General features: G+C 39.0%; 1 protein-coding gene across 6 annotated transcripts in view; it reads right to left on the bottom strand.

The window, feature by feature from the left end:
• Window positions 1–4,522: 4,522 nt before the first annotated feature.
• LOC131217209 (ribulose bisphosphate carboxylase/oxygenase activase, chloroplastic) overlaps window positions 4,523–26,530 on the bottom strand; it is a 32,458-nt gene continuing 10,450 nt past the window's right edge. The window contains exons 3-13 of one of the 6 annotated variants that reach the window (XM_058212057.1): window positions 26,002–26,011; window positions 22,588–22,650; window positions 20,866–20,979; window positions 20,534–20,595; window positions 20,099–20,153; window positions 19,304–19,505; window positions 16,355–16,461; window positions 15,877–15,932; window positions 6,566–6,658; window positions 5,118–5,251; window positions 4,523–4,945 (exon numbers count right to left, since the gene is read on the bottom strand). In XM_058212057.1, coding sequence (XP_058068040.1) covers window positions 5,144–5,251; window positions 6,566–6,658; window positions 15,877–15,932; window positions 16,355–16,461; window positions 19,304–19,505; window positions 20,099–20,153; window positions 20,534–20,595; window positions 20,866–20,979; window positions 22,588–22,650; window positions 26,002–26,011 — 870 coding nt within the window. In that variant the 3' untranslated portion in view covers window positions 4,523–4,945; window positions 5,118–5,143. Of the gene's footprint in view, window positions 4,946–5,102; window positions 5,252–6,036; window positions 6,127–6,565; window positions 6,659–15,876; window positions 15,933–16,354; window positions 16,462–19,303; window positions 19,506–20,098; window positions 20,154–20,533; window positions 20,596–20,865; window positions 20,980–22,587; window positions 22,651–26,001; window positions 26,012–26,530 lie in introns of those variants that run through there. The other 5 variants (XM_058212055.1, XM_058212053.1, XM_058212054.1 and 2 more) reach the window with 5 other exon arrangements.

The following is a 26,530-nucleotide window of genomic DNA, read 5'->3' as shown; positions in this document are numbered from 1 at the left end:
TGTGTCTTTGCTCTTGGTCCTGATCTCGAGGCTTGAGAAGGTTTCCATACAGGGATACTCAGCCTTTTTCTGCTAAGGCTAGAATCATGAGGTTTTTGTTCAGTTAATTTTCTTTGGTTTTGTTTGATTTTATTAGCTAGAACCATATTTTATGTTTTGACTGGACTTGGTCACTGATGTTCATCAGCAAGGGGTCATTTGCTGGAATGAGCCTTGTGTGTGTGCGTGTGTGTGTGTGTGTGTGTGTGTGTGGGTTGATTTTCATTTTTCTATCCATCTGCTCAATTTTTCCTATCTGCAGTTATTTATTTATTTATTATTATCCCTATGCTTTTCTTCTTTTGTTGATCGGTAAGCCCTTGCATGACCAAGGAGACTCCATTTGGGCACATATCAGCATTAATGTGCTACTTTATGATTTTGACAAATATTGCTTAAGCAATATTGCTTACGGCTCTATGATTTTGATCCATTATTGCTTACGCATTAATGGGCTACTCTAGTTGTAATATTTTCCATGCAAATTTCCGCAGACCTTATATTATTGCAATATCTTCAAAATCTTGGAAATTCCAAAAAAGTCACCATGATTTCATTGCAATAAATAGTTAAGACTTAAAATAATTCGTTTTGTATTTAAAATTATTTATTAATTTGTAATGAATTTTTGTAATATTTTATTTTCAGCATGATATTTCCCATAATGTCGTGAGCAAAGAATTATCCAAGAATTTTCCAGGCTGGAAAATTGCAGAGAATGAGATTGAATTGGGCTGACACCTAAGTGATGTATGTATGGCATTAAGTTGGGTTCATTTGGTTGCTTGCATCTGTAATGTATGGCATGTCTGTAATTTTCTAGCCTGGAAAATTCTTGGAAAATTATCCCCTTTCAACATTTTTTTCTCAGGTGTTGGCCCAATTTTGATGTATGTATTGTATATCCATGTTGTCATCCGTTTTCAAGGCTCATTTTAGGCATAAGCATATCCAAATCTCAGGTGGACCACACCATAGGAAATAGTAGTGATTGACCATTAAAAACTTCTTGTGGCCCACTAAAGTATTGGATCAAGCTAATATTTATTTTAAACCTTTGTCCAGGTCCGTGTGGCCTTATCAATGGGTTGCATGGCAAATAAACATTACGGAGGGCCTTAGGAAAATTTTAAATGCAGTTTTTAATGGTGGGCGTTCAAACACCACTGTTTCCTATGGAGTGGTGCACCTGAGAGTTGGATCTACTTCAGTTTTGGGATCATGCCCCAAAATGAGCTGGAAAAATGGATGGACAGCGCAGATATTCAATACATACATCAAGGTGGCCCACGTTCTGGGCCACACCTAATCCTCTCCCGAGAAGAGAATGGAAAAAGGGAATTTTACAAATTACTACCTCTCATTAATGCCGAATTTACATTCTGGTACCTTTTTCAAGGGAGCGAATGAGGTGTAACCTGGGTAACAGCATAGTGGGTGTTCAAGGGAGAAATTAAGCTTAATTATCGTTTCAATGCTTTCCGTTAGTTTCTTAGCAGAAGTTGGGGATGGGCTGCGGAATGAAGGGGTTGGCAACTTGGGTTGACCCACCATGATGTTTTTGTGAAATCTACTTTGACCACCGAATGCAACACCATGTGTTAGTCTTAGGGCCTAAAAATAAGCCTATTCAATGATTCAGGTGAATCATACAATTGAAAAGTGTATCGGCCATGCTCACCCTCCAAACAATTTCATATTGTGTGGCCCACCTGAATCACGGATGTGTTTGATTTTTTGGCCCTGGGCAAATATTTTGGTTTGGAATCTAATGTTTGGAGTACTTTTTATATAATCATCACGGTAGGCCCTGTAGAAATCAAGAGTGGACATCTCTATCCCAATTGTTTCCTTTGGTGTGGCCCACTTGAATCTGACATGATTTTTTTTGTCATGGGACTAATATGGGATTATTGATCAAATTGTCATAGTGGATCTGGCATACACATCCAGGTGGAACCATTAAAAATCAAGGGTGGCCTCCTAGGTTTCTTTTATTATTATTATTATTATTATTATTATTATTGTATATAAGAGAATGTGGCCAGTCCAACCGGTTGGACCACAAGTTATGATCCAAAGGGTGGATAACTTCCAACCTATTAATCTAATGCAACATCCCTCTGTTTCAATAGGTTGGCCCCACAATAATGATCACCTATTGAAAAATCAGCTCCATTTAATCATCCGATGGACCAAGCCATAGAAAACCATTTTTACCATTAATAAATAGCAAAATACAAGTGAGGTCCCATAAATGAGTAGATGTGACTGACTTTTGCGGGAAGAAATCATCACGGTCATTCAACCTATTATACAGGTTGGATGTTGCATGCATGTGAAAAGTTGGAAGGCATCTTTTAGATGACCCTAATTTGTGGTCCAACTGGTTGGACATGAGACCTCTTTTAAATTCATCGACCGATAGTTGATAGATGGTTGCCCGCCCTTGGTTTTCTAAGGGCCACTGTTATGTATATTTAAAATCTACTCCAACCATTAGATGTGTAATCCCACATTAAGTAGGATCAAAATATTAGCCTATTGTGATTTTAGGTGGGCCACACTAGAGGATATAGTTGGGATAGAGATGCTCACTCTTGATTTTTACGGGGCCCACTGTGATGATTATTTAAAAACCACTACAACCATTAAATTCCAAATCAAAATTTAGGTGACTTTTATATGAAGAAATCATCGTGGTGATTCCAACCTATTGGACGGGTTGGATGTTTTATGCATGCGAAAAGTTGGAAGGCATCTTTTGGATGGATCCTAATTTGTGGTCCAACTGGTTGGACGTGAGACCTCTTTTAAATACATCAACCAATAGTTGAGAGATGGTTGCTGGAGATTGTTTTTTTAAGGGGTCCACTATAATGTATATTTGAGATCTGCTCCAACCATCAGATGTGCAATCCCACAATCCCACATCAAGTAGGATCAACACATTAGCCTACTATGATTTCAGGTGGGCCATGCTAGAGGAAATAGCTGGGATAAAGACATCCACTCTTGATTTTTATAGGGCCCACCGTGATGATTATATAAAAACCACTACAACCATTAGATTCCAAATCAAAATTTAGGTGACTGACTTTTGCATGAAGAAATCATCACGGTGATTCCAACCTATTGGGCGGGTTGGATGTTGCAAGCATGTGAAAAGTTGGAAGGCATCTTTTGGATGGACAATATGGAACTTCAAATGTGTAAGTTTGTCCTTACACTTAACGTGATGCACTTGATCCTTATAATTATAAGTCGTGTTTGTTGTAAATACACTAATAATACTGCATATGTGCTCTAGAGATACATTGTTCAGTCAATGTCTGCAACCAACATTGAGTATTATTCGTTGTACACACCTATGGAAGACAGCTTCGGTTGCTTGATAGCGTCCAAACCAAATAAAAGGGTTATTACAAAAAGGAATATATTGGCTTCATTGAGGATTTGAGATAATTGTTCCGTCCATGTGACCAGGGGAATGCTTATTGGGAAGTCAATAGAAGTTTCGAAATAATAAGCTAAATCTCAAAACAGGCTGATAAGCACGAATGTAGGTCTGCATGATAAAATACATCGACTTCCTATGAGCGGGTTAGATTGGTTAGATTGTATGGAGCTTGGTAAGATTCTTACAAAATCTTCACAAATTCTAATAATTATTGCTTATTTGTCATTTCACAAATAATAGTAACTTGTATGTTAACTTGCAGGACGATATATCTAATTTTAGAAAGGCCTTGTCCTTTGATTGCCTTCAATAGTTTAGACAGATTGAAAGACTGAAAGGTAAATCGGTTGATGCTAGCTAAAATACCACCCGTTTGGAAGCCAACTATACGCTGCTAACAAAGGACACTACAAACCAGACCTGTGAAGCCAAATATCTGATATGTGAAGCCAGAACGCGGACACATGAAGAAAAATGCAAAGTTAACAAGCCAAAATGTAGCAATGTATAGTTATTTTACTATCTATTTTATTATTTTTGAAAATTGAGCAACAAATATATGTATGAATGTTATAATAATTGTTTCATATTTAATTTTTTTGAGCAACAAATTATATATGAATATTGTAATAAAGAAATGTGTAATTGAAGACACACATTGTGGTTCGCCGATAGACACTGTAGATTGTCGATAGTGAGTGTAGTTCGCAGATATACTTTGTGGATCACCAATACTGACTTTGATTTGCCAATACATTCTACGGATTGCCAATTCTGACAGTGGTTCCACATCCACATTCAAATTCAGCATTCACATTCACCTTAACCCAGATGGTGGGAATACTAGAGTTCTAAGCTCGGTGATTCAACTTGCAACTTTGCCAAGGCAACTCAAATTGACGGGATTTTGAGCTGAGTCACTTGGATACAGAATAGGCTGATTGGTCTGGACTCAAAAAGTCTCGTTGTCAACACAGCCCACAACGACATTGGTATGGATTTTGATTTCCGGTACTCTCACAATGATGTCGAATCTAGGCTTACCATGAAACCTGTTTCTTTTAACTAGTAAAAAATTGATCTTTGGCAGTTTTATGCATTTGTTTAATAGCAGGATAATGCATTTTCTGTAGTCTGACCAGTAGAGAGAAGAAAAGGAACCAAAGGGATATCCTAACACAAAGGCGACTCAAGTGAGTAGCCTACTCATGCGCACACATGCCATACAATGGCAACTTTGCAATCCTAGCTGCTCATCACCTGAGCCCTGAAGAGAACAGGCGGCTAAAGAAAATTAATTCAATGTCCAGATACAACACAGAGGTGTGGCCCATCTGATGATTGATGAATAAACTGGCCTGTCTTTGGGGTAAAGTAGCGTTAACGGTTTGAGAAGATCATGTGCAGCGTCTTGCATGCCTCATTGAATGCCTAGCTCCATTCTGCCTGAGGTAAGACCCAGTAAAAAGAAAGTCAAATATAGTTCTCTTTCCCAGAGGGAAAAAAAAAAATTCCCAACTCATGGCATTTCATAAGGCTAAAACTAATTATGGAATCCCATTTTTATCAAAGAACAAGCAATGCATACGTCACAAGACTTAACCATGCAGATACATACAGCCATGTTTGTAGCAGACATCGCTTCTAGTCATTGAGATTCTTCATGTATTCCTTGGAAAGTCTGGTGTTTGTTATCAATTCCTGTTCCTTGATGAGAGAATGCCCTGACTGGAGTAATGCCTCCAACGTTTGCTGTTCCACACATAAACCAACCAATTCAATGGCTTGATAACTCCATAAAATCTTTCACATTGGCTACCAATTCGAATACCAAGCAAATGGCGTGCATGGTTTTAACATTCAGGGACTAAGACCAACCCATTCAGTCATGAGTCAAGTCATGACTCATGGAGTCAGGGGTTGACTCATCCAAGCCGGGACAAGTTGGACCTATTTTCGCTACTGACTCGGGTTGCTGAACCGGATTGGACTCAACAGAGTCCAAGTTGGCTCGGAAGAATCACATCCGACTCGGACAAGTTGATCCATGGTGGCACGTGTTCTGAGCATCTCACTTTAGTGGGCTGAACTAAGTAATGTATGCATAAAAGCAAGCAAATCTAGGCAATTTGATACAAATAAAGTACAAAGGCATGTAGTAACTACCAACAATTTTCTTCCAGCCGTCGAAGGGGCCATTATTCATTACAAATTGCTCTACACCAGTGGTATTACAATTTATGCAGACTAAAGAACCATTGTGCCGGAGGTCACTGTAGTTCTGGACTTTTCCTTATGTATTTGTGAGAAATGCAAACAGGACTTGGGCAAGTGACAATGTGGCACACACATGAGAGATCTTGCTCAGCAGGTGAGCACTTCTGTATAGATACCTGGTCCAAAAATCAGACCCATGCATGACATGGCTCATACAATGGATCACACATGTACAATGCATCTGGCCGTTGGTCAGTTTCTTTTACTCATCAATTTATTCATCAATGCAGGCCATCTGATGAGCAGCTTGGATATCTTACAAGTGTGCCAGATCAGCATGTGCGAGCCAAGAGTTACTTCGTAGAGCCTTTAGACTTTTCCTTGTGTTTCAATCAGCTCATGGCCACTACCTGCTGATCCAATAAATGCCCATTTGAGCAACTCAATATAATTATTCCAGACTGAGAATACAAATGCCTAAATTTTCATACTGGCATTATAGAAACAATGTTTGCACATATTTTCGTGAATAATCATAAAAAAGACTAACCGGGGTGCATTTGCTTGCACCAAATATAATGATTAATCAGTCTAATTTGGTGCAAAATTTCATGATATTTCATGAAATTCGGTGCAACAAAACACACCATTAATTAAATTTCCATGCATTTCATCGCCAATTTAAAGGAAAGATTTCAAATAACTAACCTTCAAAAAAAAAAAAAAAAAGATTTCAAATAACTCATTTTGGGAAAAGCTCAACTACAGTAAAGCCTTCAATCAGAGAGACTATAATAAGAGAGTATTGGTGCACATAAAACATAGTATGAATGTGGATAAGTACACTACCTTTGGGGGAATGAATGTAGGAAGCTTGTCATCCTTTCTTCGTTTGAGAAGTTTCTCCCCAAGATTTTCGTAACCACCAATATCACTTACCCACTACACATCAGAAGGAATCAGATGATGTGAAAAAAAAAAAAAAAAAACCAACTGCTAGAATGAACCTCCAAAGAAAAGATAGAACATGCTTCACTGGTATCATGAAGTCATTATTGATTATTTATATAGGCATCCTTTTTTTCTTTTTTTCCTGAAAGATAATGCAAGATGATGAAATTTTATTAAAAACGAAAGCAAAACTACAACAAAAGGCCAGCCCCACAGAATGACAAAAGCAACACAAACAGGGACATCGAGACAGCGACCCAGCTACAACCCAAGAAAATCCATATTACAAGCCTTTAACTGCGAAACAGAGGAAGCCCATTCAATGCTCAGCAGTAAGCTCTATGGGAGGTGCCTTTCACAGATTTTTTGGAATTATCAAACCACCTGACATTTCTTTCTTCCCATACCGCCCACCAGATAGCGAGCAAAGCCATTTTCCAAAGCATTTTCTTGGAATTGCCAAGACCCACACCATGCCGTGCAACCAAACAATGACTCGTCGATTCTAGGAAAGACCAAGATATTAGGAAGTGTCCCATAATATCTGCCCAAATCGGACCAAGAAAAGGGCAATCCCAAAAAGATGATTAACTGTCTCCTCATCTTCTTTCTGACCAACTATCCGAAGGCCACAACCTTAGGAGGAGCTTTGTAGAACCAACCAAAATTTGTGTATTCATGATGCAATTTTATTAGGGCCAAAGGCCAATAGAACAGAAAAACAAGACACCAAGGAAAACAAAAACTAAACTACAAAACAACAACAACAAAAAAAAAAAAAAAAAAAAAACTGCAAACAACCATCCTGAAAAACCAGCCCCAAAAAGAAAAAAAAAACTCAAGCCGCCCAATCAGCAATATACAATAAGTAAGCCACCGGTTTACCCAGGCAAAGAGGGAGGCCAAGATAGGAAGAAGGGAAGGACCTGACTCGACACCTGAAAATCTCAATAAGACGAGAGAGCTCCAACATGAATACCCAAAATTTCACTTTCAGATGGATTAATATTTAAACCCAATACAACCTCAAACCATATGATCGAAATCCTCATATTGGACACCATAAATTCCTCACCCTCACAGAACAAGATGGTGTAATCCACAAACTGAAGATGACTAATCAGCTAAGGGTAATTTTGGACTTCAAAACCCTTGAAAAGACCCACAAATTGACCTCTGGATAGCATTTTGCTGAGGGCTTCAGCTACAATCATAAAAAGGAAAGGGGAGAGAGTCCCTTGCCTACGGCCCCGGGAAGCTTTTTAAAAAAAACAAAGGGTGATCCATTGCTAAGAACTGAGAAAGTAGCCAAGGATACACAATGTCGAATCCAGCATATCTCCGTTTCTCCCCAAAGCCCATCCAACCCATCATGTAATCCAAAAAAGACCAATTAACATAATTAAAATGAGATAATGTGACCCAAAAACTTGACTTGCAAGTCCTTCGAGTCTTGTAGACTCAAGGACAGCAGAAATTCTGAAAAGCTCAAAGGTAACTAACTATTTAGTTATTTCTTAATATGAAAAAATTTAAAAATATATATAAATTAACAAAAATGTACTTTTTAAAAAAGAACGTCAGGGTGTCCCCACCCAATTTTAAGGTGAGACTATTCCATACGGATGCTCTCAATCACCCACAAACCGTGTGCATCAGGTAATCCCGGGAAGGGGAATCGAACTCGCATCTATGGGGAGCACACCCATGACGCTAGCCATTCGCCCAAACCCTGTGCAGCGAAAACCCGAAACTCAATGATGATTCAAGAAATGGTTTGCTGGATTCATACCAAATGGAAGAGGAAATATCTAAAAAATCTAAGAAATCATAGCAAATTTAAGAAATTATTTGCTGGAATCATACCATAAAGTCATCGACAGTGATTTAGATAACCATATGTTAGAAAATTGGTATGAAAACAGAAAACCCAACGATTCAATTTGAAAGTCCTTCGAGCCAGGTAGACTCCAAGACTTAATGGAAACTTGGAAAAGGCTTAAAGGTAGTTGATGTAAGGAGGCTGCACATAAAATTCAGTCTAGGTGGAAGAAGTGGAGAAGTGCCTCTGGAGTATTATGTGTTTGCTGCATAACAATCAAACTAAAGGGAAAATTTTATAGGGTAGCTACAAAGCCAGAATGCTTTATGGGACAGTGCTGGGCAATTAAGGAACAATACATTCATACGATGGGCATAGCTGAAAAAAGGATGTTGTGATAGATGAGCGGCAAGATGAGGCAAGATAGAATTAGAAATGAATGCATTCGAGGGAACTTAGGAGTAGTGCCAATAGGTAACATGATAAGGGAAAGTAGACTTAGATGGTTAGGTCATGTGAAACAGAGACCAACAACTGTGCCGCCTAGAAAAAGTGAGTTGATTCAAGTTAACGGCTCAAAAGTGGAAAGGGAAAGGCCCAAAAGGACATGGGTGTGGTAGTAAGAGAAGACTTTATGACCTATGGTTTAACTACAGATATGGTTAGAGTGGAATGGTGAAATAGGATTCGAGTAGCCGACCCCAATTACTTGAGAGATAATGATGATCTCTTGTAACCATATAGTATAAGTGTATAACTAAACCATTATGAGAGTGATATCCTCTTATTCTCCATCATTTTATCTTTTAATTTCTCTGTTATGTTTCTCTAATATCATGTGTTAACATAGTATCCAAGACGGATTGGGGTTCATTATGCTATTATCTTCATCATCATGCTGCCACCACCATCTTCATCCCGCAACATCAACACTGATAAATCCTAGAAAATCTAGGAGATCCTAGGAAACAATCACGTCCACTTCAAGAACTCCAGGAAACTAAGGAAAATCCAAATACTGCCCAATCAAAACTCGAGATAATCAAGTTTCACGTTAAGTTGATTTGAAATCCAATCTAATTGATTCTTCTAACTTTCAAACTAGGTTAGAAACCATTGTCTAGAAAGTTTGATCAAATCAGTTCGAACCAACAACATGCTACTTGAATAGCTTAATGATGCATTCTTGGTAAGTTACAGAAGTTCATTATGAAGAAATGCCAGCTAAATTTGCATGCTCAGGAGATTCTTTCTAAATACTACTATTGCATGCCAACATGCCCAAGCAATAAAATAAAAAATGGGTATCTTGTTTAAATAGAGAATTGAACAAATAAAAACCACAAGAAAAAACATCATGTAAGGCTTTGTTAAAAAAAAAAAAAAAAAACGAAAGAAAGAAAACAAAACAAAACAAAACAAAATTGAGATTCACAAGGTTCACGCAAAAGATGCAATCTATACTCTGTTTATTCATATGAGTCTTGGAAGTGCAGAAATATGATAATATTTGCACTAGTCTTCGAGTTTTCATTGCATGCAATTAAACTTTATTTTATTGTTTAGACATGAACATTCTGCATTGTTAATTCAGCTCAAGTCTTCTACAATTACCAGGACAATATATCCTTTTTAATCCATATCGTATGTCTCTTGGATCTCAATAACTTATGGTCCTTGTATTCAAATTCAAAGACAATGAAAAAAACATATGACTAGGCTTTTTTCATCCTGCCTCAAGCACTCCAAATTGATGATCAAATAATAAGAATGATTACTACAATCAGGTCACATGAATACCCTGCATCCGGGCAATGGTTGGGATCAAAGCGACAGTTGAATGTTGGCTGAGGAAAAATACACAAGGGTAGCAGATTGATCCAAAAGATGATGGATTGAGTTTGTGTGATGCCAAAGTGCAACAAGGTTCTCATGGGAAGAGGATTTAATGAAAAGTGTGGACACAAGAGCCCTGGAAAAGGTTTATATTCTTATACGGTGTGTTGATGACTTGCAACTTGAGCCAAAGAGCACTAGAGATCTTTACAGTTGGGTCCATCTAGAGAGTTCTTTTTTGAGGTGTTTTCTCTCCATCTATGTGGTAGGCACCAGTGGATGTGAACCTAAAAAAGCTATATATCTGTGGATGGCCATAGGGAACTGGTTTGTGACCTTCCCATCACTGGATAGTAAGCACTAGATAAGAGGTGAGTGAGGATGTTCTCGCTCCAGATTTAAGGGGGTTTTCTTTAGTTGAGACATTTCTATAGGGTCCTTCGCCACTAATTATGAATTTGACTTTTTGGATCCTCCTTTGGAGGAGTTGATTAAGTGGGCATAATCTTGTAGGAGATGTTGGGTTTGTCTATGGCTCAAGTGGTTGGTTTACTTTTGGCTGTGTGATGGGGACATCACGTGCACATGCGCACGCACGCCGCCCCTTACGCACGTACGCTAGAAGGAGGACCCCACCGTCGATCTGGATCGATGACGACGTCCAGGGAGGGCCTCCTAGTTAGGAGACGAAGTTTTGATTCAAAAAAGTAGGTCCGACAGTAAAAAAAAACCCACCATGAGATCTCATGATTGTGGCCCACTAGTCGGATTGATCTCATACTTTAGGTCTTGCTTATTGATATGATTTAGAACATCATGAACGTTTTAGATTTCTTTGTTTGGTTTTTATTTTAGTTTACTTCATCGCCAAGTAATAGATTGCGCATATGGTGCGAGTTTTGGGGTATAGGGTTTTCCTATAAATAGGCACCCCTTGTAGCTCTTTTGATTGATTGAAGATTAATAAAAAAAATTCTGCGTTTTCCTACTCTCTGAGTTGTAAAGCCTGATTGGGTGCGAAGCCCTCCCTTCATCGAAGAGTTAACTACCGTTGTGCGAAGCCACATCGATCCCGGTTCATCCCCATCCATCGCCATCTCTACTACCCATCTTCTACCATCCCTTCTTCTCATCTCACCCCATCATTTATACTTCAAATCAATCATCAATTGCAACAATTCTCCTCCCTGCAGCAGAATTTCAGAATCTGGCCTTATAGGAGGGCTGAAACTTTGGCGGAGCACCATGCACAAACCGTACATCGGATCGAGTTGAGATTTGGGAGTTTTGGAGTCCATCCCTGGCTAACCAGGGCCAAGGTGGCCCTTTTCTGAATAGTGGGCCCCACACATGTGCGGCTGGGATCACACGCGCGGTTGTCTGGGTCATTGTTGTTGTCCACGCGTGCGGTACTTCATTGGTTCGCCTTTCTCCTCTCTTTCACTCTGCTTTCATCCAAAATCCCTAAACCTAATCCTAAATTACAAAAATCTCCAATTTTATGCCCTTTTTCTTGCCCTAGGGTTCCCCGAATTGGAATTTCTGAATCCCTTGGATTAGGGATTGATTACTATGCATGTGTGGATGATTATTTCTTATTTCTTGCCAGCTAGTTCCGAATTGGAATTTTGAATCTTGGATTAGGGATTGATCACCGTTGGCATGTGTAGGATGGACCCACATAGATTCCCCTTAATTGAATGTTTGGGCTTTCATGTGGGATATGAATTTTTAATTGATCCAACCCTATCATGTGTAGGCTTAAGACCCTCGTAGATTCGCCCCTTAATTGAATGGTTTGGGCTTTCATGTGGGATATGGAATTTGTGTAAGTTTTGAATTAAGGTGATCTTAAGCCTAAAATCGCATTACATGTTTAGGGTTTGATTGTTTATGTCCATTACATCAAATTTGGTCATCATATATGGTCATTTAGAGGTCCATAAGACCACGACATAAGCTGCTAAAATTTTCTGTTATCCCCTTATTTGAATTATTTTGGAAATTAACTTAGTTTTCTATTTCGAGGTTTAGAAACATTCCTTTTCTGTTTTTTAGAAACTTTCTTAATTTGTTTTTAGAAACTAATTTCCTTTCCTTTTTCTTTTTCTTTAGAAACTAAGTTGATTTTTTTAGAAACTTTTTTAATTTATTTTTTTTAGAAGCTTTCCTAATTTGTTCTTTAGAAACTTTCCTTTTTCGTTTTTAGAAACTAGGTTGTTTCTTATATGTGTGTGTGTGTATATATATATATATATATATATATATATATATATATATATATATATAAATTCTTATATTTTTGACAACTATGTTGCTGAATTTTGGCTTGCACCCTACACTAAACATGGAGCAACTGCTAGAGTCATTAAATAAATTGTCCCAGCAGATCGAGACTTTGGGTAAACGCTGGGAACAACATATAGACCAACGCTTTGATCAATTTGAAGTGTGCATTACCCAACTAAAGGCCTCCGCTGGGACAAACCCCACCATTGGGATGGATGTCCAATCTCAAGCAGGTGGCCAGGAGGATAGACCAATGAATGGAGTTGGCCAAGGAATCAGTTATGGGCGTGCACCCGTACACCCACCCCATGAGAGACATCAAGACCACTATTTTGAGGGGTACACCATGTGCGGTCTTGTGGCTGGAAAGAGTGCACCAAAAGCTAGTGTAGAGTTACCCACTGAGGCCATTCCGGTAGTGGATGAGTTACGTGATATTTTTCTTGATGATCTACCGGGTGAGTCTCCCCCTAGGAGGGATATAGAACACACCAGAACATGGGACACCGTAATACCTACAGCCGAGTTTGCCTTTAATAGTTCTTTCGATAGGTCCACAGGTCTCAGTCCTTATGAAGTCGTTACTGGTTATAAACCTGGAAAATCTATTGATCTTGTCCCTATGTCACTGTTCCATAGGCCGTCAGAGCCTGTAGAGTCTTTTGCGCATCACATTCATTCATGGCATTAAGAAATCAAGCAGAAGATCACTACTAGTAATGAACATTATAAATTTTCTGCAGACCAGCATAAACATTTCAAAGAATTCAATATTGAGGACTGTGATGGTCCGCATCAGGCCCAAGCGATATCCTCCAAGGGTCATTCGTAAGTTACACGCACGTAGCGCTGGACCCTTCAAAATTATAAAACAAAACGGTCTCAATCTATATGAGGTAGATCTTCCACCTTTTATGAAAATTAGTTCCACATTGAATGTGGAGGATCTAGTTACTTTTCAGGGGACCACTGATACTTTGTCCGACCCTTCGCCCACCCATTCTAATTCCCCAGATTTATCCCTTGATCCATGGCCTCCTCCCGACCCATCTTTCCAGCCCCTATGTCCCGTACCTACCCCTCCTGACTCATCTTTCCAGCCTCTACGTCCCATACCTACCTATCCCGACCTATTTTCCCAGCCTCTACCTCCCATATCTACTCTTCCTGACCTTTCTTCCTAGTCTCTGCCTCCCATACCTAACATTCACACACCCAGAGAGGAAATAGAGGATATTCTGGACCATTAGATAGTTTCAACGCCGGACGGTGGGTTTCAGAAGTACCTGATTAAATGGAAGTCACAACCAGCTTCAGATGGCACGTGGCTCACTGAGGAGTTTCAGAGACTTGATCCTGACATTCTAGAGCGGTTCAAGAGTTTTATTTCACTAGTGACAAAATCTTCGCAGTAAGGGAGAATTGATGGGGACATCACGCACACATGCCGCCCCTTACGCACGTACGCCAGAAGGAGGATCCCACCGTCGATCTGGATCGATGACGACGTCCAGGGTGGGCCTCCTAGTCAGGAGACGAAGTTTTGATTCAAAAGAGTAGACCCGACAGTCAAGAAAAGCCCACCATGAGATCTTATGATCGTGGCCCACTAGTCGGATTGATCTCATACTTTACGTCTTGCTTATTGATATGATTTAGAACATTATGAACGCTTTGATATCTTTGTTTGGTTTTTATTTTAGTTTACTTCATGGCCAAGTAATAGGTTGCGTACATTGTGCGAGTTTTGGGGTATAGAGTTTTCCTATAAATAGGCACCCCCTGTAGCTCTTTTGATTGATTGAAGATTAATAAAAAATTCTGCATTTTCCTACTCTTTGAGTTGTGAAGCCTAATTGGGTGCGAAGCCCTCCCTTCATCGAAGGGTTAATTACCGTGGTGCGAAGCTACCTCTATCCTGATTCGCCCCTATCCATCGCCATCTCTACTACCCATCTTCTACCATCCCTTCTTCTCATCTCACCCCATCATCTACACTTTAAATCAATCATCAATTGCAACAATTCTCCTCCTCACAGCAGAATTTCATAATCTGGCCATACAAGAGGGCTGAAACTTTGGCGGAACACCACGTACAAACCGTACATCGGATCGAGCTGAGATTTAGGGGTTTTGGAGTCCATCTGTGGCTGACCAAGGCCAAGGTGGCTCTTTTCTGAATAGTGGGCCCCACACACGTGCGGCCGGGATCACACACGCGGTTGTCTGAGTCATTGTTGTTGTTCACGTGTGCGGTACTTCATTGGTTCGTCTTTCTCCTCTCTTTCATTCCGCTTTCACCGAAAATCCCTAAATCTAACCCTAAATTACTCGAATCTCCAATTTTATGTCCTTTTTTCTTGCCCTAGGGTTCCTCAAACTGGAATTTCTAAATCCCTTGGATTAGGGACTGATTACTATGCATGTGTGGATGATTATTTCTTATCTTTGAGTATCGTTTGGTTCATAATTTTTATTGATCCAGCCCTATCATGTGTAGGCCTGGACCCGCATAGATTCCCCTTAATTGAATGGTTTGGACTTTCATGTGGGATATGGAATTTGTGTAATTGGTTCTGAACTAACGTGATCTTAAGCCTAAAATCTCGCATATCATATTTGAATTTCATGTCCTGCATCACTGTGGGACACTTGTAAAGTTCTCCTGTGCTAACAGATATATCAAACCACTTTGTCAATGGGATGCTCTGGTAGAGCACTCCCCTGATGTCATTTATAGAGCAACTTGATATCTTGTGGAGGATAGCCTGCGGAAATGCTAGAACTTTGTCATTTGGGGAGTACAGGATTGCCTGGAGGGAAAGCTGATGCCATGGCAATGGTGGAAAGCTTGGCAGTCAGGGGAGTTAACCCACCTTTGCATTTAGCAAACCTCATCTTATGAGGGCTTGTATTGTATTAGCTTCGCTTTGCTTATTACAATATAGGCTTAAAGTAATTCCCATGAAATCATGCCATTTATTCTTTTCTGATGTTTTAATATCAAATAATGTATTTCAGAATTTGTATCCTAGGCTTTGTTCATCCAAATTTTTGCATGGTATAGTTTCAACATGATATGAAACCAACAATATTTTTGCACATGCTGAAAAATTATTCTTTTAAAATGTAATTAGTGAACCACAAGTGCCTTACAGCAATTTTACACTTTTGACTTCAGCTAAGCTCAAATGATTTATCTACTACTTCCAAAAAAAAAAAAAAAAAAACCAGCTGTTATTGATTTCCAACTTTCGAATACCTTGGAGATTGATCGATCGTATGTTCGGGACCTAAGAGCTCCATAAAAATCCAAGGCTGCGCAACAATAGGAAAGTTGATAGTTCCTTGACATTGGTCTTGCACTTTTTGTAATAATGAATAAAAATCTCATTAAGAGTGCAAGAAAGAGAACATGAAGGCAAAACATCAAACAATAGAATCAAAGAAATTTTCTTTTTTCAGTAAGTTATAAATTTTATATTATTATTATTATTGCATTTGAAAGATAAATAATGAATATGCGTAGTCAGCTGTGGCAAACGGGATCATCACGGTAGATAATTTAAAGAAGCACCAACTGCACTTGCCAAAACATGTGCTTCATGTGTCAAAATCAAGAGGAAAGTGTGAACCATTTCCTCCATTTTGTCGTGCTTGGGACTTGGGGTGAGTGTGTCTACAATGCTCGCAATTTAAATCAACTGTCCCCATAGTTTATATGGAAGGAGTAGATATACCTTGATTAGGGAACGTGTCCACAATGCTCACAACTTCATCCCAAGTTATCCCATCCTTTTCATACATTCGATGGACAATATTTATTATGTCTTCACGGTTTGGTTGCCTGATTCACAATACAATGATTCAGAGAAGTGAAATCGTCAATGAAATTTCCTTTAGATATTGTCCTCAGGAAGCCATTGTAAAGAGTCACAAGGGCAAGTTTGCGACAAACCTGCCAATAAAAAAGTAATGTGACAGAAAAAAATGGGAGTGAACATAAAGTGAAGGTAGCCACCAATTTGACCATCTATCGTACGTTTATCATTTAAATAATTGATAGCTATTTTGTCACTTATTTTGGGGGCCAATTTTTGGACGCCGAAAGATTTCCAATGGCACAATTGAGACCATTTGAAAGTCCATTGAGTTAGCTTTCTAACAAAGCTCAAGATCAAGCAATTTTGAGGGAATTGAGTGAGTTGTGGCTGATTTAAGGAAGAGTTGTATGGTTGTGATGGAATTTCAGGCATTTTATTATTAATGTTTTGACAAGATAGATGGTTAGTATTAGAATTTATGAATGTTTATAGATAAGGTTTTTCTTTGAAAAAAGTAAATATATATTTTTTTTCTTTGAAAATGATAACTTCTTTGAATAGCAGCGAAAGCCAACATGCAAAAATCACAGAAAAAGGAAAGAAAAATAAAAAGCAAAAAACAAGCAGGCCAGGCGATCAGAGGTGGTCCTGTCCACAATAGCTACAAGCAACCCCCTAGGAGCAAGAGACTACCTATCCCCATTCCTTCGGTTTCCAAGGCAAGAGCTTGAAACTTTCCCTTTTCTTTTTTTTTTTCTCTTTTTCCTTTTTCCTTTAAAAATAAATAAATAATAGTAATAATAATAATAATCCTACAAAGGATTGATTTTGGGGGTGTTGGTGCTCCTACATCCTATTGGTGGAGTGATTCCACCAGAGGTCCTAGGTTTGATATGACTTTAAACCAGAAACCTCAATTACATGTAAATACTTGTTTTTCTTTGTTTTATCTGTCATGCATCAAACCCTCTCACTATATACTTCTTAATTGAAATCTTCGAATTAAAGAAAGACTTAAAAAGATAAGACAATTTTACTTCTATAGAAATTCCCGAGAAATTAAAACCACTTATAAAAAAGATAAAATTAATAGATTTGTTTTTGTTGATCTTCCTCTCCCAATTTTATAATTTTTTAAAGCTTTAGAAGATTCCTAGATTTTTTAATTTTTATTTTTTTGAAAGATACTGCATTTTATTGAAGCCATAAAGGCAGAAAGAGACAAAAACAAGGAGAAAGCAAAAGGGAAAGAAATTACAAAGACACCCTATAGGGGTCCCAATCCCTTATGAACATATGAGCCCTATAGACAACCCCACGAACCAAAGCAGTGCAATTACAAAAATAGCGATTGTTTCTTTCTCCCCAAACTAGATGTTTATTGTATTTTTTCCTTAATTATTCTTTTATTTGTGTGTGTGTGTGTCAATTTTTATTTTTATTTAATTATTAGTAAATTTATTTTTTTCCAAAATATTCATTTTTTACATAATGAGATTGTACCATTTCAAAAGGAAATGATACAAGATCCTAAAGTGTTTTCTTCTCTCTCTCAAAAAATAGAAAAATAAAAATAAAAAGTTAAGAGAGAGAGAAGGAAAGATAAAGAAAAAGTAAATAAACAAGAGGAACTGCGTGGTGCTCACACCTAGTAAATGCACCACCTAAAATACACAAGACATGCATATCTAAACCATTACAACTCAACTAAACACAAGGAATAACCCAAGTATTATGTAATTTCTTATTGGAAAGGAAATTTTTTAGTGAAGAGATTTATCATGTTCTACTGGAAATGAACCATTTCGAATTATTAAATTTATTCACAAAATATTTATTTTTATTTTATTAAAATTTCCTGCAAACCCTACTTTACAGGGTTTGGCAAATCCAAAACTCCTTACCAGTGTTGGGCTCTGACATCCATGTACATGTCCATTCAACATAGATGGAAAAGATCAAATTCGGCAGATCATTACAATCACAATTCTTAAGATAATACAATGAAGAATAATTATTGTTCACAAGTGAATCATGTTAAAAACTTTTCCTAACAATATCATAAGTTGCATTTTTTGCCCAATTAGTACGTTCACCGCAGTCTATATAACTAACAAAATTATCCCCCCCCAAAAAAAATAAAAAATAAAAAATCTATATCACTAACAAGTTTACAATTGAAATCCTAGATTTGCATTTCAAGTCTCAGGTTGGGTAACCTTATCCTTACCATTATCCCAGTACCCAACTCGGATACTCTGAGGTTTATGAAGGATCTGGGTTTCAAAGAGCTCAATTAGTCAAGAGGCGAAAGAAAAAGAAAAAAGGAAAAGGAAAAGCACAAGTGTTCATGGAGGAGATTGAATTGTCCTAGTGGCCATAAAGCTCATAAAATAAACAGACAGAAATGTTAAATATGCACAAACTGGAAAATTTATATTATCATTAAAATATATTGTTTTGGGTATTGCTAACATTTCTCCTTTTAAAAGTTTATCAAACTTACGTCTCATGAAGAAAATAGTACACGAGTTCATGTCCTTGGTAAGACAATATTAGATTTCACCAATACGTGGGAAATGGAAGTACCTTGTGACAATCCAGAAGCAAACTTCAATTCACATCATAATTTTAGTTACAAAAGTGTAACCTAAAGGATTGTTTTTTAGAGTGCATTCAGTTTGTTGAGTATATTCAAGAAGAGCATGGTGGTTTTACATGCTACATTTGTTCACATAGCAATATTTTATTTCATAACTGCAAGTGGTGATGGGTGGGAACTGATAGTTTGTTGAGAGAGAGAGAGAGAGAGAGAGAGAGAGAGAGAGAGGAAAAGAAGACGTCCGGCTATCCTAGTCCACGCACCAGTAGAATTTATCCATCCTTCCATCACGAATCAGGGGAGCATAGAGTGTTGAAAAATCATTTCCCGTTACAATGACGGGAACTCGCTGTGTGACATCTGATTCTCTCCAATCTTGCCCAATGCTTACTCTTGTCGGATTGTCTGACAAGTTCATAAGAGTTCCAACAACAATTTGATTGTTAACTGTCATTTGAGTGTTTCCTACATTGGCACAAAATGAAAATGTTCAAAATCTGCCTTCCTGAATACAAGAACTGATAGAAGTTAGCTGCAAAAGATACATAATCACATGATGTAATTCATTTTGTTATATAAAGCAATACCAATCGAAAATATGTATCTAGGTCTTTGAAATTGACATATTTAAGACAGATCTGTTTCAAAATACTCTTTCATGCTAAAAGAGATTTAGCAGCAATTCAAATGAACGTTACTCAACTGCAGGTAAATACAGAAGCAACCAGAAACATCTCCTATGCATGTCATATGCTTTTCACAAGCCATGAGAGTTGCTCCCGTGAGGCAGACTATTACTAAGTAATTTTCTTCAGAACAATGATAAAAAATTTGTAGTGTTAACAAAATCCACATTCAAGAAGCGTGACATATGTGCAGAAACGATGATATTGATCTACCCAAAAAAAAAAAAACAGCATAATATACTTGTGCCGATTTATCTTCCCAAATCCTGAAGTAATACATAACAGAACTCTCTCTCCAACCCAACATCAGGATTATTTATCATCGAAGACATCTTCCCCTGGATTAATCAAATAGTGTTCAAATAGACTCACCAAATCTCCCCAGCCCAGCATCAAGATCATTGATCATCAAACAGCTCATTTTCCCCTGTATCAATCAAAGCAAAGTAATGAATCCATGCAAATTACATCACAACCTTAAAGAGAACGCAAGTCCGACAGACTTGCTGATTGAACTGAATAATCAAACAGAGAAATCTGCAGATCAAACAGTGAAGACATGTTGTACGAAGATGGTTCTGCAGTAGGGTTTACTTATTTCACTGACCAATTTTGGATGAAAAAAAATATATTATTTTTTGATCAATTTGGCATAAAAATCACAGGAAAATAAAGGTTCTGTTCTTGTTTGGTTCATGCATCCCACAAGAGAAGTTTGTTTTCTCTAGAGAAAAAATCCGAAATCACATAAGCCACCACAACCCTAGACATACATATTTCAATAGTGAAAGTGAAAAGGCTTCTAACTTTGTTCTCGACAACTTGGGAAGCTGTTCGATACCGATCCCGTATGAGTCTCCCAGGTTCTCCTGGAAAAGAAAAGGAAACAAATTTAAATACGATTCAGAATTTCCATAATAACATTTGGACAACAGTTGCACAATCATTTATGAAAGAAGAAGATAAGGGCATGCAAATCACAAACCATTGCACTCCAAGAAACGCATCTTCCATAGGGAATATTTTGCATTTTAATTAAACAAGTTTTGGATGGCAGATTTTCTTGACAACTTTACGGAATGCATTAGAGGCAAGAAGGCTCCATCCTTGTATATAACATGCTAGAATCTTGTTTTTACCTGCTCTCTCTGATTCCAGTTCCCCTGCTGACATAATCACCGGCTCAATTCCCATCACCTGAAAAATAAGTTCTGTCTGAAATGATTTACCTTGACCTTTTCCTCCCCAAACACCTATAAGACCAAACTATACCTTTTAGAATATCCCAAAACAAGGTAAAGAAATCCCAAGTATACTGTATAAAGAACAGCGTACCCCATGAATCTCATTGACACAGATCTACTGTTATGCAAATGTCACAGGTGAAACAAGCATGTCTAGAATTGATGACAAATCTTAACACCAAATACTAGATAAAAGTGAAAAACAAGCAAAAAAGTTGTTCTCAAGAATCACAACACAAAAATGCTTCAAAATGTTTCAAAATATCCATGTTTCAAGAATCACAAGAAACATCTCTATGTGCAAATTGGAAAAGATCAATGCTTGAAAGATGGTAATGACTTGAAAGCCAGGTCTAGAATCCAATGATTGAACAAATGATAAGCTGCCAAGACCACTGAACGGAAACACTTTGCTTTCTTGGGTAAGATAGAGGGAAGTAAAGAACATCAACCCTCAGCAAGGAAGTCTGAAAATGGTGCACTTTGTTGAAATAGAAGGTCTTATATTACTCGTTCATGACAAGTCAGCCTGCATGAAAATAATGTCATCCTGAAAGGGATATAAATGAGGTAAAACATATATAGTTAGCATGTCCTTGTACAAAATGACTAGGAGTGTTGACAGGCTGGGCCTGGCTGGGCTGAGGTTGCTCCAAGACCAGCCTTCAAAGTAAAACCTAGGCCTGAGCTTAGTTGCAGGATCCTTCTAAGTGTTGCTCCTGCTTCAAGCTGCACCCGCACTCCCACTTCCTAGCTGTTTATACTTGCTAATGATATAAAAGAGATGCTACCCTATTACTGCAGCTGAATTTGTTGCCGCTTTGCTTCACACTTTGTGCGGCTATAGGCCTGAGCCCGGCCTGGGCCTGTAATGGGCCAAACAAACAGGTGTGTGCATGGTTCGGGCCTGTGATGATACAAACAAACAGGCCTGAGCACAGCCCAAGCCCAGCTCTTCACCCACTTGAGAGCAAGATCTGGGTTGTTCATTAGTTGTGCCCCACCCTGCATATACAATGGCCCAAAAGCCACGCAGGTCTGCTCATCAGCCAGGACACATTTATGAAAAAAAATGTATATGGAGAGAGAGAGAGAGAGAGAGAGAGAGAGAGAGAGAGAGTGGCGTCGAAAACACTAAAACAGTCGGGGCCGGGCTGATAAGCTTTAAGACACAGCTCCAGCCCACTCTCGTTAATAAAAGGGCTTAAATTTTAGGCCTGGGCCTGACCCTCAGGCCTGATATGCCAGCCGTCAAAAACACTAAAACAGTTGGGGCCAGACTAATAAGCTTTTAGACAGCTCCAGCCCACCCTCTTTAATAAAAGGGCTTAAATTTTAGGCCCGGGCCTGACCCTCGGGCCTGATATGCCAGCCCAAGCACTCCTCAAAGTGGGCCTGGCCAGAAAGCCTGGCAGATCAGCCTGGCCAAGTCACAGCTACTCAGCACACATGTCACCCAGTGACTAGCATGATCAAACTAAAGATTTCAAATGCATGGTGAAAAAAGAAGAAGAAGAAGAAGAGGAAAGGAAAGGAAAGTTGAACCTCGTCTGACACCATATCAGTGCAAACCAAAAGAAAAGACAAAATAGAATACTTTCTTCACATAAGTTTTACCTAGGATTAAGGGAACTTTGGTGTTGAGTAGGTGGGCAACGTAGTTCTTTACAATGTGGCACACTGCAAAGGAATAAAACACACATCAATGAATTAAGAGGGAAAGCTTCTAATCAGATGTTGGTTTATGAGCAGCGCACAGATCAAAAGCTGATAATACAAATTACCACTTTCACTATCCAACAATTTACTTGACATGAGCTTTAGATATGTGCCCACTCCTTACCATCCCTCTACACTTTGGTTTGGTATGATGGTATCCAATATTTATTATTTTTTTAATATTAATATTATTATTTTATTTTATTTGGTTTTTTGAAAGCTAATGCAACTTTTTCTTATTAAGAGAGCGCCAAACGGCGAAAGCTTACAACAACATCCCAGCAATCTCAAACCAATGTATATGGTTGGAGGCTAGATTACAATTGATCCACTCTAAAACAATTTTGACCCCTTTTACAACTTCTGACACCGCTGATGTCACCACCCCCATAAATAAATAAATAAAATAAAATAAAATAAAAAGAAGAAGAAGAAGAAGAAGAAGAAGAATATAGGCCCTGGCTTCACCTAATGCATGTTGAATGTGGCTACAAAATTATCCAAATGGACCAAACCACAAGAGCAAACGCACAATGAATGAACAAGTGGTTCACCAACTCCACATTCCTCATGCACATTAAGCAACAATTGGTATCAAATAAAGATGGCATTATACCAATTATTTCGAGCAAACGCACAATGAATGAACAAGTGGTTCACCGACTCCACATTCCTCATGCACATTAAGTAACAATTGGTATCAAATAAAGATGGCATTATACCAATTATTTTGAGCAAACGCACAATGAATGAACAAGTGGTTCACCGACTCCACATTCCTCGTGCACATTAAGCAACAATTGGTATCAAATAAAGATGGCATTATACCAATTATTTCGGACTATCCTTCTACAGCTAAGTTTTTACACTAAAAATGGCATCCGATGAAACTAGATTTGAATACATTGATAACGCTTTGCGATTAAGATGACTGTCAAAATCATGATTAGCACCGCGTCCTCATGATCATGTGGAATCTTTGGATAGGATGTCTATAGCTCCTACATTTTATGGGGCTAAGATTAGTCTCCAAGATGTGTATATTACAATGATGAATCTTCCAACAAAAATATCATCACTTGTTCTACTTTTTCTTGAGATGCTCCTAATATGCTAAATTGGATTAAAAAAATTATATTCACTCAACTTAAACAGTCTTGTACATTTAGATAAAATTAATGGCTCTACATATTTATTACATATTGTGTAGTCTTCTACCAATTAGATAAAATCAACGGCTCCACATATTTACTACATATTGTGAATATATTGCACAAGTTGGATGATAATGTGCAAGGTAGCCAAAGCATTTCAGTGCTTTTTTACAATGCAACCAGAAGGCCCCACTAGCATATCTAATCTGGGGGCATTTTCACACCAGGCTCGAGTGGGGTGGCTGCAAGGGCACACTCGGGGTGGGTGGCCTGCATAACCCATGGATTTGGGGCCCGTGGAGGCGGTTGACTCGTGTGAGGCGGAGCCCATGGATTTGGGGCCCACGAGGGGGCGGAACCCATGGATTTGGGTCCCATAAGGGGGCGGAACTCATGGATTTGGGGCCCATGAGGAGGGTTCGGTTAAGGACCTAACCCATAGATTTAGGGCCTGGGCTATGAGATAAATGGATTAATTCGCCATGCTCTATCAATTTGAGCTTTTAGAGCAAGTGGTTAATTATCCTGCATTAAATTGGTATTAGAGCAGGAGGTCTCGTGTTCAAGACTCCTCACCAGGGGTGATTAATGCGTAGGCATGTTCACACCGGGCTCGAGTGGAGTGGCCTGTGGGATGCAGGGGTACACTCGGGTCGAGCCGAGTATCGCACTACTCGTACTCGGCTCTTAATGCCCGAGTCGTGCTCGTACTCGACTCTACTCGGCCAACGAGCATGGACTCCCTGCTCGTACTCTACTCGCCCGAGTACAAGCCGAGTACGAGTAGATAACGAGTCGAGTCAAGTCCAAGTTTTCGAGGCGAGTACGAGTACGAGCAGAAATTGGCCAGATTTAAGGCCATCCAAGGTCCATATTTTGGACAAATTTGTGGGCCGTCTAACAGTCCAAAAATTGGACAGATTTAAGGCCATCCTCGCTGTCCAAAATGGACAGATTGTGAGCCTTTCTCATGGCAAAAAATTGGGCAGATTTGAATCACAATAGGCATACAATAATAAAAAGAAAAAGAAAGTATGGATAAGGATTAGGGACTCATACTCTTTGCGGACGAGTAGGGCAGGGACGAGCGTGCAGGGCAAGGACGACGGATGAGTAGGGCAGGGACAAGCGTGCAAGGCAGGGACGATGGACGAGTATCTCCACCCTTTGCGTGCAGCGGACCAGCGGTGCAGGGCACCGAACAGGCCACAGGGACGAGAGAGAGAGAGAGAGGGAAGAAGAAGGACGGCCGGACAGGGGACAGGGGAGGAGTAAGAGAGAGAGAGGGAAGAAGAGGGACGGCCGGCCGGTCACTGGGAGAGAGAGAGAGAGAGAGAGAGAGAGAGAGAAGGGGGTTTTCGTTTTTGAACGGGTGCTGTTTGAAAACGACCCAGACGAGCAAGTTTTTTTTTAAAAGCGAGTTATATATACCGGTACACGAGTCGAGTACGAGTTGAGTACCGAGTCGAGTACTTCTCAACTCGTACTCTACTCGTTTTCTAAACGAGCCTTATAAACCCGCTTGTACTCGGCTCAAAATCACACGAGTTGAGTACGAGTCGAGTATTCCGAGTCGAGTCGAGCGAGTACTCAAGCCTTAGTCTGCTCGTGCCTGTGGGATGCAGGGGTACACTCGGGGTGGGTGGCCCGCATAACCCATGGATTTGGGGCCCGTGGAGGCGGGTGACTCGTGTGAGGCGGAGCCCATGGATATAGGGCCCACGAGGGGGCGGAACCCATGGATTTGGGGCCCATGAGGAGGGTTCGACCGAGGATCTAACCCATGGATTTGGGGCCTGGGCTATGAGATAAAGGAATTAATTCACCATGCTCTATCAGTTCGAGCTTTTAGAGCAAGTGGTTAATTGTCCTACATCAATATCACTTTTGTAGCACTCATGGGTTAAAAGTATAAAAAGATTGATTGGAATTCCAAATCCTAGTGTCACTATAAAATGAATATAATATACAGATGATGCATGCTGAACACACAATCTTAGTGCCTAATCAAAAGATACGTTGGGAAAGGAGGTACAATCTTGAAAAAGGCATCTGGAAAGACAAAGTAGAAAATGCTAGAGTTATCTCCGAACCGCTTTTCTATCCGAGAAAATTTCAAGATAGTTGCTTTATCCTTGCAAAGTTCCATAGAACTTACCAATTTTATCCTGCAGAAGGACCAACATTGCATATCAAATTTTGCCATCAACATTCCAAAAACATATTGAGAATAAAATAAAAGTGTGCATGGAGTCATCAACTAGTAAGAAGTGACAACTTCTTGGGGATATGTATTTCTACTATGTTTCCTAAAAGCATTAAAGCAAATCAAAGCGGAGACATGTGACGGGTTTTTCATTGAAACAAAATCAGCACAAAAAAATAAAATAGCATCAATAGTCTAGAGAATTTATCAAGATATGGACAGTTTCCACTCAGTTCACAATCAGAAAATTCACTCGAACAGTTTTGCAGTAGCTTGATACCATAACGAGGGAGCATCAATATGAACTGGAAAGACTAGATTCTCTATTGATGAAAATAACAGGACCATTTGCTGATCTGAAAGTGGATTTTGCACCAGAAATTAACACTGAAGTAATAATTTGAAGATGAAGAACCAGTCCAAGAAGTGTTCATCTCTAATCTCCTCCTTGATAAACACTGCAAATACAGCTTCCCAAGCT

This window comes from Magnolia sinica, chromosome 10 (genome assembly GCF_029962835.1).
Source record: "Magnolia sinica isolate HGM2019 chromosome 10, MsV1, whole genome shotgun sequence".
Taxonomy (NCBI): Eukaryota; Viridiplantae; Streptophyta; class Magnoliopsida; order Magnoliales; family Magnoliaceae; genus Magnolia; species Magnolia sinica.
Note: the sequence above shows the minus strand (reverse complement) of the source record. Positions and strands in the feature narration are given on the sequence as shown.